At 42.7% G+C, this 16,216-nt stretch overlaps 1 protein-coding gene across 1 annotated transcript in view; it reads left to right on the forward strand.

The window, feature by feature from the left end:
* The window catches only part of grin2da (glutamate receptor, ionotropic, N-methyl D-aspartate 2D, a), a 144,002-nt gene that overhangs the window by 58,351 nt on the left and 69,435 nt on the right, over positions 1–16,216 (forward strand). Inside the window, exon 8 of the mRNA XM_069681211.1 lies at positions 6,804–6,918. Within this exon, the coding sequence (XP_069537312.1) occupies positions 6,804–6,918 (115 nt within the window). The remainder of the gene's footprint in view (positions 1–6,803; positions 6,919–16,216) is intronic.

A 16,216-nucleotide genomic window follows, 5' to 3' on the forward strand; every position in this document is an offset into this window, starting at 1 on the left:
ATAATCAGTGACATTTGCACATAAATGAATGCCAGTTTTGGATTAGAAAAAGAGCTTAGTTAAAAAATATGAATTATACACATGAATTTGTCCTCAGCTGATGATGGAGGCAGCTAACAAGTGAGGCTTTTGCAGCCCTCTCAGCTTAGTCGCGACCGTGCAGGTATACAGACCAGCTAGCAACAGGCTGCTAGCATCTGCATGCTAGCCACTTCTGAGTAGTCTTAATTTGACCTTTACCCTGCTATTATCCTGACCTTTATACTGTAGAAAATGATGCATTATAATACCATCATTGCTGCCTACATCTCCAGTTTGTTCAGCCAGAAAAACAACAATAGTCTATTAATGAAAAATATCTAATTGAAATGGAAACGAAGGCTGGTGTGTTTTTTATCTGCAGCCTGAACTGGACAAAAACCATCCCGGTCAAGTGTACATACACCGATCAGCCATAACAATTCGACCACTGACAGGTGAAGTGAATAACGTTCATTATCTCGTTACAGTGACACCTGTCAGCGGGTGGGATATGTTAGGCAGCATGGGAACATTTTGTCCTCCAAGTTGATGTGTTGGAAGCAGGAAAAAAATGGGCGTGTGTGAGCGACTTTGAAGGGGCCTTACTGTGATGGCTAGAGGACTGGGTAAGAGCATCTCCAGAAGTGCAGCTCTTGTGGGGTGTTCCCGGTCTGCGGCGGTCAGTACCGACCAAAGCCGGTTCAAGGAAGGAGATCAGGTGAGCTGGCGGCAGGGTCATGGGCGGTCAAGGCTCAGTGATGCACGCGGGGAGCGAAGGCTGCCTTGTGTGGTCCGATCCAATAGAAGAGCTGCCATAGCTCAAGCTGAAAAAGTTGATACTAGTTCTGGTAGAAAGGTGTCAGAACACACAGAGCATCACAGTTTGTTGTGTATGGAGCTGCACAGCCGCAGACTGGTCAGAGTGCCCATGTTGAACTCTGTCCACCGCTGATTGCGCCTACAATGGACACATGAGAATCAGAACTGGACCATGGCACAGTGGAAGAAGGCGGCCTGGTCGGATGAATCACGCTTTCTTTTACATCACGTGGATGGCCGGGGGGTGTGCATCACTTACCTGGGGAAGACATGGCACCAGGATGCACTATGGGAAGAAGGCGAGCTGGTGGAGGCATTGTGATGCTTTGGGCAATGTTCTGCTGGAGACGCCAAAAGTTGAATCCAACCCCAACAGTCTTTATTTCAGTCGTGTTGTGTTAACGCTGCCCTGTTTAGATCGCCCCTATCTGCTACTGTAATATTAGCTGTTTGCTCAACATTATGGCATCATTTTAAGAGAAGAAGTAACAGTTTTTCTCAGGTAGAGTTGGCAAAGTACTAATTTATCTTTTTTCATATATATTATAGTAATTTGCTTTACTCACAGAGTCCTGGAGGATCGGGACCACGGCACGGTCAGGAGCCGATAATTAACTGCTACCTCCGGAAATCAAGCTCCCACAGACTGCAGCAGCAAACTCAATGAAAATCACAGCATGCATTTGTGCAACATGATTCTCTTCTGATCCAGAGAGTTTTGTGTTGATTTGTTTCTAATGAATACACAGGAATGCTCTGATGCTGGTTGCTGTTGGAGACATGTGCGGTGCATGTTAAACCCTCTCTGACATGCATTAGTTGGATTTTCCCTGCGAGAAGCTGCTGTTGGATTGTGCCTGCAGTGAACCTGTTTGATGCTTCTGAGCCATGCAGCACACTCTGCCTCTCTCATTTTCTGAGCCGCACACTCCCTCCCCGTCTGCCTGTCTCCCCCTTTTGTCGAATTTCTTTCCCTCTCTCCTTCTTCAGTTTCTGTCTCTCTCTCTCTCTCTTCCACCTTCTGTTTTGCCGTCTCCACCTAATCCCCCTCCTGCTCGTTCTCTCCACCTCCTTCGCTGCTGTCACCGCTGCTCCTCTGCACTGTACTGTACTTTCCACCTGGGAAAATAAAGAGAGTTTCGAGATGGTGGAGTGGAAGGAGGATGCAGAGAGGGAGGCTGAAGAATAAAGGATAGAGGAGGAGGTGAGAGAAAAACAAGGAGGGATTGTAGCCCACACTCTGCCGTTGATTGGCACTGCCCGGCTGCTGCCACTCTGAGCCTCAAGGCTGATATTTTCCACCCTCTTTGTCGAGGTAAAACCGGGTGACAGAGAAATACTCCGGTCCTCAGGGGGCACCCAGATGTCAGGTAACATCAGCTGCTTGTGGGTGCTACAGCAGGTTAGAGGTCTCCTCTAACAGGAAGGCCAAACACTTTCCAGTCACGACACAGGCGGACATGAATTGAGAGCAGAGACGCGTGTACCTTTTTGTCAAAGCGCCCTCAGAGACTGCACGATGTGTGAGGTTACATCTGTCCCTGACGTGTTGAGTGTGTTCTGGATGGATTTTTATTTCAGCTGCTGCAGTTCTGACATGATTACATGCACACTGATACGCCAATATTACGCTGCTGGGCTGTTTATCCATGCACTGCTTACACTTGATGGATACTGGGTTAAAGGAGGTTGCTGAAAAGCTATTACAACCTGCAAGCAATCCCACTGCGACTTTCCCGTTGATGCTTTATTTGCATGTGATTTCAAGAGCAAGCTGCAATTTCAGCGTCTGCTCAACCTGCAAATTTTGTCCTTGTTTTGTGATGATGAGGAGTGTTACGCCCCTGAAAACTGGGAGGACATATTCAGTAGGGCGTAACCATGGCATAAACATTGGAGGCGTCCAAATGAGAGTTATCCCACCAGAATCTTTTCGCGCATTTAGAACATCGTTCGAGATTACTTACCGTCCGGAAGAAACATCTTGTATCCTGCTTCCTTCGTTTCTTCGGTAGGTTTTCCTCCATTTCACTTCCACTTCATGTCATTTTGCATGCAATATAAGTCTCGTACCTGCAGACAAAACAGTTCAACCCACAGCAACAATTCAAAAGTAGTGAGGGAAATCCACGAGCCTGGCAACCCTGCACGGACTGGAGCGCTGCTTTGGCGAACACGCCGGTGTGTGCTGGCTTAATTTGGCAGCAACCAAGTGCAAATGGATATAAATTGAAAACAAAGATAACAGGAGACAGATCAGTTGACAGGGTGCAGATATGAGGGCATACTGTATATTGGGGGGGGACACAGATATTTTCTCAGTATAATAGTAGAGAGTAGAAAGTACCCTACCTGTATTGAGCGCAGACCTTAGTGACATTTTCACTCACTTTACTCTTAAAGTGATCGGATTTTTGGACACCAAGTTGTGTGAAATACTCGCTAGTAGTGCACTGGATGCAGAGCTATTAGCTGACTCACCGAGTCCCGTGGTCGGAGTTCTGTCCGGTTCCGAACGTAGAATAAGTAGTTCCGGCGAGATGCCAGGGTCATGAAGCCAAAATTTTTTACCCTACAAAAACAACATGCAGGCGATGGTGATCCATTTTCAACACATCATCGTCCTAGGATTTCACACTGTGTCGTTCTTTTGGCACTATTTTCTCTCTTGTCCAGTATCACTACGCCTGCGGCAGGCCGGTGAATAAGCTAACAGCTTTGCATCCACGACACTACCGGCAAGTATTTCATACAACTTAGTGTCCAGAAATCTGAACTATCACTTTAAGTACAAAGTAGCTCAATAATTGTTAGCAAAACTTAATAATACAATAACTACAAAATATTATAATGTGTAAATTAGAAGTCAGGGTCAACACAAAAGTGGCCGTGCTTCAGCTACAGGTTTCCCTTTGTGACCCAGCAGGGGCTTGGCTCACACATGTGTTACCCGAGTACTCTCTTCTCACTCCTTACATGTTAGCAAGTTATTACAGCCAAGTATCTGTTTAAAACAACATACCTGGAGAATCAGGAGAAGCCTGTATTAAAATGTGTCACAGCAGCAGCTCAACTCTGCCTTGTAACACATAGTTTCCTGAATCTTTGCACGTCAACAATGCAGTGTACTCTCTGTCTCAGTCACTCCAGGAGCACATTAGCATACGGTACGGAGAGTCGGGTTTCTCGCTACCAATTAGTGAACTGACCGTTTCCTTTAAAGCCAGGTGAGCCCAACAGGCCCTCCTCTGGGAGCAGAAGCCACAGCGAATCACCTCTGCAGGAAAGACTGTGACTCCTCCGTCAGCTGAGTCTCTTTGTCTTTCTGAAGAAAAGTTTCCAACGCCTGAAATGTAAATAGTCTCAACACTGAGCTGCTGTTTTAAATATATAAATCACATTTCACTTACAATAGCAGGGCTAAGCTCACAGTGTTATTATTATAAGGCTGGGTATGATAGCTGGGTGTGCACATAATGTCCTGATAGCTTCTATAAGCTGCTTTCTCAGGCTGTGCTTTATTATTTCTGCTCCCCGCTTCATTTGATACATAACTTAAAGTCTGTACATGACTGGAGGGATATTTTACCAACGTGATCCTATAGTGGACCGCTCAGGATTATGGGCTCAGCTCCTAATGCTTTACACAGTACAATGTTTTTATGTTTGCACTCTGTCTGGTCACTGTAATTGGAAAGACCTGAGAAGTTGTCAGATTATCTGAAAACCTTCGTCCTACAACTTACCCTCAAATACCACAGGATCCGCCTCCGGCGCGTTCCGTGTGTGGCGTGACCTCCGGAGTCGCGCCCATTCAAGTCGATGCTCGTGATTCCACAGCATGCGCTGGAGACATAAAAATAGCACAGAGATACTGAAGTGCGGAAAGATTGTATATTGCAGACTATTCTCATTCCAAAGGTCATCAAAAAACAATGTTCTGCATCACCCGTAGCCTCCTATACAGAAGGCCCCCTTCAGCCTGTATATGACATGCACCAGGCTTTTAACTAACTTCAGTGTAAACCCAACGGCAGCAATGCTAGACGCTCAGAGCCGCTGTTCCCGGAGCCCAGCATTTGGGACGGCAGGTAATGCCTTAACCTGACCAAACTGCGCCTGTTGCACAACGTTAACACGCGTTTTTAAAGGACAAAAACCGATGCTAACGGGTTCTTAAAACAGACAAAACTGTTCGGAAGGAAGAAAGCGGACGTTTGAGCGTACCTTGAAAATGACCCAACCGTGTGTTAGACGGGAAGATGTTTGTGACACTGTGCAGAAAACAGCTCACCGCTTTATTTGCATTAAACTTATGGACATATTTGAATCTTTGGGGCTCAGAAGCTGTTGTTGCCTTGGTGATGGGATGTTTTTTTAATCAAGGCACGGCAGCTTTATTTGTATAGCACATTTCATACACTGAGGCAATTCAAACAGCTCATTGGGGGATTCTTCTGGGACAGCTTTTTGAGGACTTTAATTACTCTGCACATTCGGAGTATATAGTAATATGAAGTTGTTGGAATTACCTCCACCTTTACTAGCTGCTGGTAATGCTTCCACTTTAATGTCTTAGTAATAATTATACAATCATATTATAAAATGAGCCGTTCTGCAGAAGTAGCTGCTTTCATGTTGCTGCTAACTTTTCTTCTCTTGCTTCAGGACGATCTCGAAACATGACTCTTACTTGTGAACAGGTTTTTCTGTGTCTGTTTTCACAGAACATATTTTTGAAGCCTGATTACAGTTGATGAGGTGTTATTTGAGATGTTGTTGAGGTTGTCTCCCGGCCAGCCGCCTGTGTGTGTGTGTGTGTGTGTGTTATTGTGAGTATGCGGGATGGTTTCATTTGGATGCTTTGATGTGCTTTTTCCCCGACGCTTTTAAGGTAGATATTTCATTAAAAAACATCAAAGGTAGAGCTCTCTGTCTCTGCTTCGCTGAACTCTGTGTGCTTTTGTCTTTCCTGCTATTAAAAGTATTCTCAAGTATTTGTCTTCAGTGTTTACTCTCGCTCAGCTTCTCTTCCCCGTGTATTTCCTCTCTGCAAACCTCTCATGAGAAAGCAGCCAAAGGAACCTTTTCAGCAAATTCTGCTCTGAGTCTCGTCCTCCCTCCATGCGTCACCTCCTCTCCCTCTTTTTTGTTTCTACCTCGACATTGTGATTTCATCTCATATGTGTTTGTCTTAAGCACTGAATCCCTGATTTCTGCTCCCTCGGTGAAGGTCTCAGCAGCTACCCCCCAGCGTTCTTCCTGAGCCTGTTCACCGTTCTTCTCTCTGTGTTTTTCATTAGATTTCTCTTATTTTGTTGATTTAAAAACATGCCAGTGGTAAACTTCGAGGTCTTGTCAATACACTGACCGGATTTGAAGAGGATTGGATGTAGTCCCTGGGAGGAGTTTGTCAAAAGTACGGACCCTGTAAATCGCAGAAAATACGCCTTTATCTGAAAATCAAATAAAAATGGCCGACTTCCTTTTGGGTTTTAGCAATGGGTGCAGGAAGCTTTTTTGGAGGTCTTGGCATATTTAATACCAAATGTCATACATGTAAGTGAAACCTGCTGCTTTCTAGGCGGCGCTATGGAGCCATTTTGCCACAGACATGCACCAGAGTACTGTCAGATGTACATTTTAATCACCTCTGCTGTGCACTCCCTGTGTCATGAGTTTTGGGGCATGTTTAAGCTGCCAAACGTTGCAGAGAAAGAATTCCTTGCATTCCATGTCGGGTGCTCGAGCCCTTACTACTAAAATCCGAAGAGCTGATTGATCAATCATGTGATACCAATGTTCATGTGCTTAGTGGAAACCATAATTATTGAAGTCCCCCACAGTAGAGATGGGACTACTTTTCCCCGGTGAAACCCGAGCGCCTTTTTTCTTTTCCCCTCACATGAATTATGCTGTCCAGTCAAACCTTTGTTTTTTCTGTGTCCTGTCTCCTCCCACAGATACTTCACCAACATATCCATCGGTGGGCGGGACTACTCCTTCAACAGTGACGGCTACCTGTCCAAACCGCTGCTTGATGTCATCTCCTACACTAATGGGAGGGGCTGGGAGGAGGTCAGTACACAGCTGTGCAAGTCACCACTAATTATCACAGCTCAGCGACTAGACGGGCTAACCGCAATTTCACAGCCCATCAAACATGCTAACTCATCAGTGCTCGCTTTCACCTTTCTGCTGTCTCACTGTCTCTGCCTCCACCCCCTCCTCCGCTCTCTCCCAGATCTAATTAGTTCTCCCCAAAGCCCCCTCCTCCTCCTCCTCCTCCTCCTCTCTATCTCGCTCTCTCCTCTTTCATCGGGGGTTTGTCAGCCTTGTTAGCCGCCGCTAACTCACATTCCGATATCCTCTCCTCCACGTGGGGCCATGTGCAGCAGTTGTACAGTAATAGGACCAAATCCTAGGTCTGCTCTCTGAGGGCATTTTCAATTCCTCCCAATTCCCTGCGACCTGAGAAAAACAAGTACACCTTTTGTTCCATCCCGTTGTTTTCCATTTGCTCCTGACCTTTCATGACTCAATATGTTTACCGGTGGGCGCACACTCAAGGCCCCCCTCATTTTAAGGATGATGACCAAAAAGAAAAAAATCGACCTTTGAAGGAAAAAAACAGTCTGTTCTTACAGTGCGGGTGCAGCGTGAGCCCTTGGATTTCAAAGTGTTTGTAGTTCTCCACCTTCCTGTCAAAGCCGAACTTCCTCCTGAAGGTGCAGAGTCTCTGCTCGGTTCTACGAGAGACGAGGGAATAAAGGCTTTGATTTAAGTTCATTAGCTTGGCTTTCAGGAGTAAGTGAACTCACCTTATGTCAGAAGTGACTACACCTGTCTAAGCAGACTCAAGAACTACACAACGAAAAACGACAGAAGTATCTGTCCATTACAATCCACTGGATGTTCGCCCTTTTATCTTTGATGTCATTTACACAGCTACACCATAAAGACGATAGCTTCTTTTAAAATTGGGGAAACACTTTGAGGAAGTCACACAAAGCCAGGACCACAAAGAAAAGGTTTCTTCATAGTTTCATGTTGACCCGTGGAACACCAACATAAGCCCAACTTCAGTGTTGGACTATCTTGTGGCTGAATGGGAGCAAATATCTGCAACCAGTCTCAAAATCGTACGCTAGGCCTCCCAAGAAGATGAGCAATGGCAAATGAGTGATATTCTTTGGTTTGCTTAAAACTATGGACTGTATGTAAGAAATGGACGTAGTGTCTGCGTCTGGATGTGTGTTCGCATGTAAATCTACCAGAAGGACCCAACTTCTCGCTCGATTTATTACCTTAGTGAAAATCATCCTACAGATTTTATAATCTCAATCACTAGTTTCAAGTCTTCAAAACGGCATGGTGATTATTTTTATTATTAAATATATTATATAATATTTATTATTATAAGCGGCTAACTTGTGAGTGACAAGGCGGCACACTGAATGAAAGACTTGTTCAGCATTTGGTAGTAATAAGACTGTGGAGTCATGCCTCATGTTTTCATTAAGTACATTTTCTTTGAGCCTGCTTTACGCTAGCCAAAATTAGCCTCATAAAATCACAGCTACTATGAACTAGGGATGCCTCCTTTCAACCAAGCTAGCGCTAGCTTTAGCTCCTAGCTGTGCTCGCTAACCTTTCCCTTCTCACTCATCCAACTATGGTCACATTGGGCTTGAACAAAATGGCAATGACCAAAATGCCAAAGAAGTAGTCCACAGACCAGTGGCGGATGTAACTTTGGCTATGCACAGTTCTTTTGTACAGTCTATGGCTAAAGCCTAAAAAGCTAAACACTTCCGCGTAGAAGCACCGAAGTCGACCTTCATTGGAAACTTCTAAGGGAGCTTTGTCAACGTAACATTAAACAGCTTTTGGTAGTAATAAAAGACAGTAGGCTAAGTACATTTTCTTTGGGCCTGCTTTACGCTAGCCAAATTAGCCTCATAATATCACAGCTACCATAAATTAGGGATGCCTCTTCATAACCAAGCTAGCATTAGCTGATAGCTGTGTTTGCTAACCCTCGCTTCTCACCAGCTCCATCCTCTCATCCAACTATGGTCACATTGGCTTAAACAAAATGCCAAAGCAGTAGTCCACACACCAGTGGTGGATGTAACTTTGACTATGCACAGTTGTTATGCACAGTCTTTGGCTAAAGCCTAAAAAGCATAAAACTTCCAGAAGCAGCGAAGTGGATTCCAGTTGGAGACTTCTGAAGCAGGATTGCCGTAGTTTCATTGGACAGCTTTTGCTCTACTTTTGATGTCACACTGGTCATTAGCAGAATCTCATTTTGCCGTTCTTTTGTCATCACTTTGAATCCTTCTCAGTGTCACATGGCGAATCTTTCATCTGAGCTGGGCTCTAAATCCCTCTTTTCAGTTGTCAGCATTCATGATAAAATACATTAGCTTGTCAATGGTGCGTAATGCTTCTCCCTCTGGACTCTCTATAAAACTCTGACTAACTGTTGGTAATTTGCATTTGAAAAACGTTCGACTGTTTGAGGGGGTTTGCAGAGTTTTCTACATCATGCAAGCTATGATCCCAAAATGACCCCAATCTTGTTTTGCAGAAGATAACAAGCCTCAGAGCAAGATTCAGATCAGGGCAACATTAAAGTTACTGAAGATACTTTCAAACCTGACAAATAAGCAGCACTCGTGAAAACTAAAAGCTCAGCCTCTTATCAGTTGATTGCTCAACAAAGGTCATTTATTTTCGGAGTGTCAGCTACTTATTCATGTTGCAAAGTCTTCTGTAACTCACCATTTTGAGTTCAACACATCCAGCCTGCGTTTCTTCTGGCAGTAGTTAACCTTCCTGAGGAGCACAGAGTACTGCTCCATCTCGGGGAATCATTGGAACATTTTCTGCTCCTTTCTGATATAGTTCACATTACTGTATTGAATTTCTACTGAACGAAGGCTTAGATACAGACAGAGGAGATAGGTTACTGTCTCGTACTCCACGGGTTTGTAAGAAATGGAGGAAGAGAAATTGGCTACAGGAGGCAGAAAACTGACAGATAAGGGTTTACTTTTCATAGCTGCTCTCAAAAGATGACTCCTGTTCGCTCTTTTATATCTGATGTTGAGGTGAGTCGAGGGGGAAATCATCAGTTTCACCATGTCAGGCTGAGAATACTCTTACTGGAACCAACCTATACTTCTTATCTGGTTTATCGTTTCTCAAAAAACTGTGCACAAAGAGATGCACACTTACATTTGCTATTGCCAACATCCTTATATTTCAATGTCTCCAATGGCTGTGCAATGTTAAACGCTGATATTTATATTATTGTGACAAACCCACTGAGAATTACCACCAAACTGCGGTTTCTTTCAGCTCTATGGAGAGATGTATCATCCCTTTGCTCGCTGTTTGTAACAATCTAAAACTCAAATGCAGAGGAAAATCCAGAACACAAAATCCAGTTAGCAAGAAAAGTTCTTTACTGTTCTGGCTACACGGAAAAGCAGTCAGCGAGGTGAAAATAATACAACAGGAGTAATCCACAAAAAACAAAATCCAAACAGAGTTCAAAAACCGGGCAAGCAAACACAAGGAAAGCAAGGCTGGAAAGCATGAACACACAAGGGTGACAATCTGGCAGAGGGTGAGTGAAAACACAGGGGTATATATAAAGGCTGGGACACAGGTGTGGGGAAAAACTGTCGGAAAACTGAACAGAGGCAGGAAGTACCACTAGACATAATACACAAGCACCAGGATACAAAATAAAACAGGAAGTGAACACAGAACAAATTAAAACAAACAGGTTACACAGAACATTACACTCTTTTACTTGTTCCTTGTGAGTTCATTCAATTCAAACACATTTCAGTGAAGTGGCTAGATACATTTGTCTAACTCTGAAGCAAAATGGATCAAGTGTTGGACTGTACAAAAAGGTTTCTGTCCAATAAGAACAACTAGATGTCTAAACAAGCAACGGTTTACTAACAGGTTTGCTTTGTCAACTTTACAGGTCACCGTTCTGTTTAACACAAATCCCTTTGCCAAAGCGTTTTTCATCTATATCACAACAACAAAAAGTCATGCAACTGTCTCTTTTACCGGAGGTTTAAGAAAACCAAACATGTTCAGCGCCTTGGTCAAACAATAAAGTAGCAGTAGAGAGAGAGAGAGAGGTGTGAAAATCCTTAAAAACTGCATTGAAAAAGTAGCAGTGTGCACAACACAATTGGCATAACAAGTATATATAAAAGTTCCTTCATAAAAATAGAATTCAACCCTTTCTGCCTCTGGGTGAATGCAGATGTAACTGACGTTACTGTTAGGGTTGTGTTAAAAATTTAACCCAAAAGCAGAACAGACCAGAAGACAGTTAACAATTTGACAAAAGGAGATTTATTGTACAAAGAAAATGTTGTTGAGAGCTGATGAGCTGACGGGCAGGTCTGGAGTCGTGGTGAGAGCAGGGCTGAGGGCAGGCAGGCAGGCAGGCTGGAAAAGCACGGAACAGACTGAGCACACGGGATGTTGCACCTGAAGCACAGGTAAAAAGCAAGGTCAAAAAAACAGGAACAAGCAAAAATACGAGACCAAAATACTTGTATCAGGATTAGTAGGCCGTAGCGCTGGTACCACTTAGGTGACGGAACAATCTGGCGATGAGTGGAAGGAGAGCTGGAGTTCATATACTGCAGTGTTGATGAGATGATGATAAACAGGTGTGCCAGCCAGGTGGAGCAGGAGGGAGAGTAGCCACGCCCACAGACACACACAGCACAGAGAGAGACAGACAGGGAATCACAGGAAAAGAGACAGGCACCGCCTAAACCATGACACTTAAAGTTTAAATTCTAGCGTAGTATTTCATTTAGTTTCTCCAGGAGAGGACTTTCAGATCTAATGGACAAAGGCCATAATCCTGGTCTCTTGAAGTGGCTGCTGTATAACGATGCTTTTGTCTGAGGTATAATGGCCAAGCAAAGGACAACAGTATCCATTTGCCTCCATCAGAGACCTGCACTTGACCCCAACTGCCCAGTGGTTCTTGCCAACCTCATTTATCTGAACGTCCCCGTTTCCCAGGCGTATCTTTGCTGAATTAACCTCTCCTGAACTGAATCGTGGAGTAGATTTGCCGAGCACAGCAACCTTAGGGCAGCTGAACAAGCTCTGGCTGTGGAGCTTGTAGGGAGATCAAGGACTGTATTTACGAAGAGCCTCAGAGCCAGAAAATTAATGTTTAGTCGAGCTTTTGGGCAAATAATATATTTAATGAACGTTTGTAATGTCCTCCCAACTCTGGCTGTCCTAATCTGCAAGAGTGCTTAGCAAATTGTACAAATTCATTCTAAGTTTTTATTGCTACAGACGATGTTCCTCAAGTAACCTCAAGTCTTAAACATTGTTTGCATAATATTGATCTCTTACTAATTTTTACTAAGTTTTCTCACACAATCTTGGAACCCAACGCTATCATGTCATTCAGTCTTAGTCCGACTGCCAATATTTTGGGGCTTCCGGTGTAGCTCGTGGTTATCTTGATAACTGATGAGGGATGTCCTGCCGAAGACCGGAGATAAATTACAAGCTTAATCGTGTCTGTATTGCAGATCATTCAGCCGACCTTTTGCTCTCTACATGGACTGTTTTACTGCATGCAACCAAAGCTAAAAAAGCATGATTGATCAATACCACCCAGACTACTTACAGAAACTACCACACCATAACAACACTTGTACATCACCTGCAGACTCCGCATTGATATCTCTTTATAGAGACCATCCCTTACGTAATCAGAAATATATTCTTTAGTAGGTTTTCACATTGATGAAGCTAACAAATAATTTCTGTGACTTATCCTGAATGTATAAGAATGATATTTATTCCAAGCATTCCAAAATAATCTATACCATAATATCAATGCAATTACAGTTATGTTGCTGTTTAATGTTCAATCCTTGATGCACAAAAAAAGCACAAACCACAAGGGCAGACCAACGGCAACACTGGACTGTTGGCCGAATTATTAATTGAGCCATATTCATATTTATTCTCCCTGAGTTACCAAACATATTGAAGACACTTCATTGTGCGAAACATTTTTAAAAAAAGACTAAAATGGAAATGTCATACTATATTTTTAACATCATACTACTTTTCTTAACCTTTGAAAGCAGCAGGACGTGACCTACTTATGTAGTTCTTTTCTGTATTGAACCGTGTTGTGAAGCTGTTACTTCATGGAGTGTTTGGCACAGATCGTAGTAGAAAAGAGGTTCTTTTGTTGGCTGTGTTGGTGTTTTACTTCCAAGTAAGCCTTCTTTCACACCAGCTGTTGAACATCTCATTTGTGTTTTATAAACGCATGTGTTATCTGATGCAATAACACAGCAAGTCACCTTCATGTTTGTGTTCCTTGAGCAGAAGGGTTTAACAAGGAAGTAAACAGGGCATCAGTGAACGGATACGACAAGAGAGATGCAATAATTTTTTAATCAAGATGACAGGAGAGCAGGAATCCTAAACCACCTGATGCTGAAGCCCATTTAAATCCAGTTTACAGGCGCAATAAGAGTTTTACCTGACCGCATCGAATAATGACAGTAAATCTGCTGGAAGACTTTGATAGAGTCGTTCATCTGTTTCATTAATTCAGCAGGGACAGGTGCAATCTCCACCAACTAGGTTATCCACCACCTGATGGTAACTGAATGCCGACAGAGCTCTGTGCTGTTTTCAGAACACACTTTGTCGGGCTTTTGTGTCAGCTGTGGTGCAGCAGCTGTACCAGACTGTCATGCAGTTTGTTCGGAGGCTCCCTGTTGAGCATCTGTAAGAGTTGACAAGAAGCTTTTGGAGAAAATGGGCTCTCCTTAGCCTCCTCAGAAAATAAAAGCATTGTTGTACCCACCAATACTGAGGTGTTGTCGGCCCAGGAAAGGTCCTCTATGATTGTGACTCCCTGAGCCCTCTCTGTTGATGTGGACAGGATGGTGTGCGATTGTCTTGGTCGTCCTAAAATCCAGCAAAATCCAAAAGTTTTCCAAAAGACCAGGTTGTTGTAAGCACATTATTTCAGGTTCTGAACCTCCTCCCTCTATGTGGCATTGTTGTTGTCTAATATCAGCCTAATCACAGTCATTTCATCCGCAAAGTAAACTTCAGTGTTGCAGTTTTGGATGGCTCATATGTGAAGAGAAGGGGGATCAGCAAAGAACCCTGTGGGACGCCTTTGCTTAGGGTGAGTCTGGAGGATGTATACTAACCCACTCTGACTCTCTGGGTAAAGTTGATGAGGAGTTTGACGACCAGTTTGTTTGGTAAGCTGAGCAGTTCTCATCAAAGAGACAACTCATGTAGGTATGGTGTCTATCCATGTATGGTGGAGTCAGACAGATGGCTTCCTAAGCCGTTGTTTTCGTTCAAACTTTGGGACAATGCCGTTGATCTGGTTGAGTGCCAATCTTTCTAAGCATTCTCTTGTCATGATCAGGGAACCCTTAAACCTTTAACAATGAATTATGCAAGTAACTGGTTGCTTCTTCTTTTACATTTCCACCCAATCGTCTTACCCTAGATCAGTGTTTCTCAACTGGTCTCCCCTCAGGACCCACCACCACCTCCTTAGTGACCAATTGCGACCCAAATTTTTTAACCAGTCAAATTTATTTAATTAAAATCTGTGCAGTTTGCATTAGAAGAACATATTCCCTCTACAATTCATTCAATTAACAGCCTTTTTTCAACAGAAATAAACAAAAAGTGCAACATAAAGGCAACTACTGTGGGGCTCAACAAGTTTCAAGAATGTAAATGTAACTGTAGCTGGGATTACCCATGGAGTGTGAATAAACTACACCTCTACCACATGCATGTCATAGGAAACCCATGTCCTTCAAAATAAAAAAATTTTTCAAGCACACTTTCGAGACTCACTAAAAACAGCTTTTCGGCTCACTTTTGGGTCCCAACCCACCAGTTGAGAACCACTGCCCTAGACACTCATGCAACAAAAAATTAAAATGAATATATTTTGGGTCGTACGTTTTGCTGTTTATTGTTAAATATTGGTCAAGGCCAAAGAGCAATAGTTGGTGCTGATTTCTTTAAAATTGCTTTTTCCAATCATTGGACTGTATCAACAGCTTTTATTAGAAAATATTCATATTTTAACCTGCTCGAAAAATACACCCAAACCTATAAATAAGATGGCACTAAGACTAAGATAGATGAGAGGGCATGATTATAGTTACAACGATCAATGATCACACACACAGTCGGCAGAGATCAGACAATATCTCAGACATATATTAAATTGAACAGCTTATCTTTTCATTCTATCACAATATTTAAGCTGCAGTGTGTGCAGGATTTCAAATGAGCAAAGTTAATCCCCATAATACACCATTTTTGAGGAACGGTGTATTAGAAATCTCTACCTTCACTTTTTAGAAGAAATGTGGAGCTCAGCCAGACAGAGTGACCTTCATTGTCTAAACTGCCCGTGTCCTCTTACATCCATGTTTGATTCTCATGGAAATAATGTATTAAAGACAAGACCTTGGCCGAACCTTGTTAAGGCCTTACACTAGACTAAAAACTTTATGGGTATATGGATTGTATGATGAACAAACAGTGTCTTTATATATATATATATACAGCTGATTTGCACTCACATAACTGAACGGCAGAGTGAAAACAAAGCCAGATACCACTTTAAAGTATTAATGAATACTCTGCTGGAGCACATGAATGAACAAACACCTATTAACTATTACTACCACAGTAATTATTGCAGGCAAGGTGCAGCTGTGATTTCATTCTTTCTGGTGTAGGGACGCCCAATCTTTCTGTCTCTGATATTTCAGTATTAAGGGTGTGAGTAGTTACGTTTTAGCATTCAGCAAACCAAAAAGGTTGAATCTAAGTTTTGTTGTTACATAAACAGCCTTGACTCCTCTCAGGATGGGCAACATCATGGGAAATTACAATAGAGGCCAGGACAGTGTAAAACTGACCTAAATAAATAGTGCAAGATAGAGAAGGACAGAGGTAGACTAGAAGTCTAGATAGAAAAACACTTTACAATAATAAGTATTAAAAGAAAAACCTCTCACAAAATAAAACTTTGCACTCAATAATGAAGGTGCAGAAGATTATTATGGCTGACATTGAAAAAGAGGAATGAGATTTTTATTTTATTTTGCAGAGAATAAAGTAAAAAATGTCAATATAACCGAAAACCTTCAGTGTTAATGACAGACACATGAAAAAAGTAATTTAGAAGAGAAAGTTGTTCAATTTATTTTCATTTTTTAAAACAGAGTTGTAATGTCAAAAAGTTTATCGTTGACTTTTTATTATCAACATTTGTAGT

This window comes from Semicossyphus pulcher, unplaced genomic scaffold, assembly GCF_022749685.1.
Source record: "Semicossyphus pulcher isolate SPU_LCO1_2020_fin unplaced genomic scaffold, fSemPul1.0.p SCAF_5, whole genome shotgun sequence".
Taxonomy (NCBI): domain Eukaryota; kingdom Metazoa; phylum Chordata; class Actinopteri; order Labriformes; family Labridae; genus Semicossyphus; species Semicossyphus pulcher.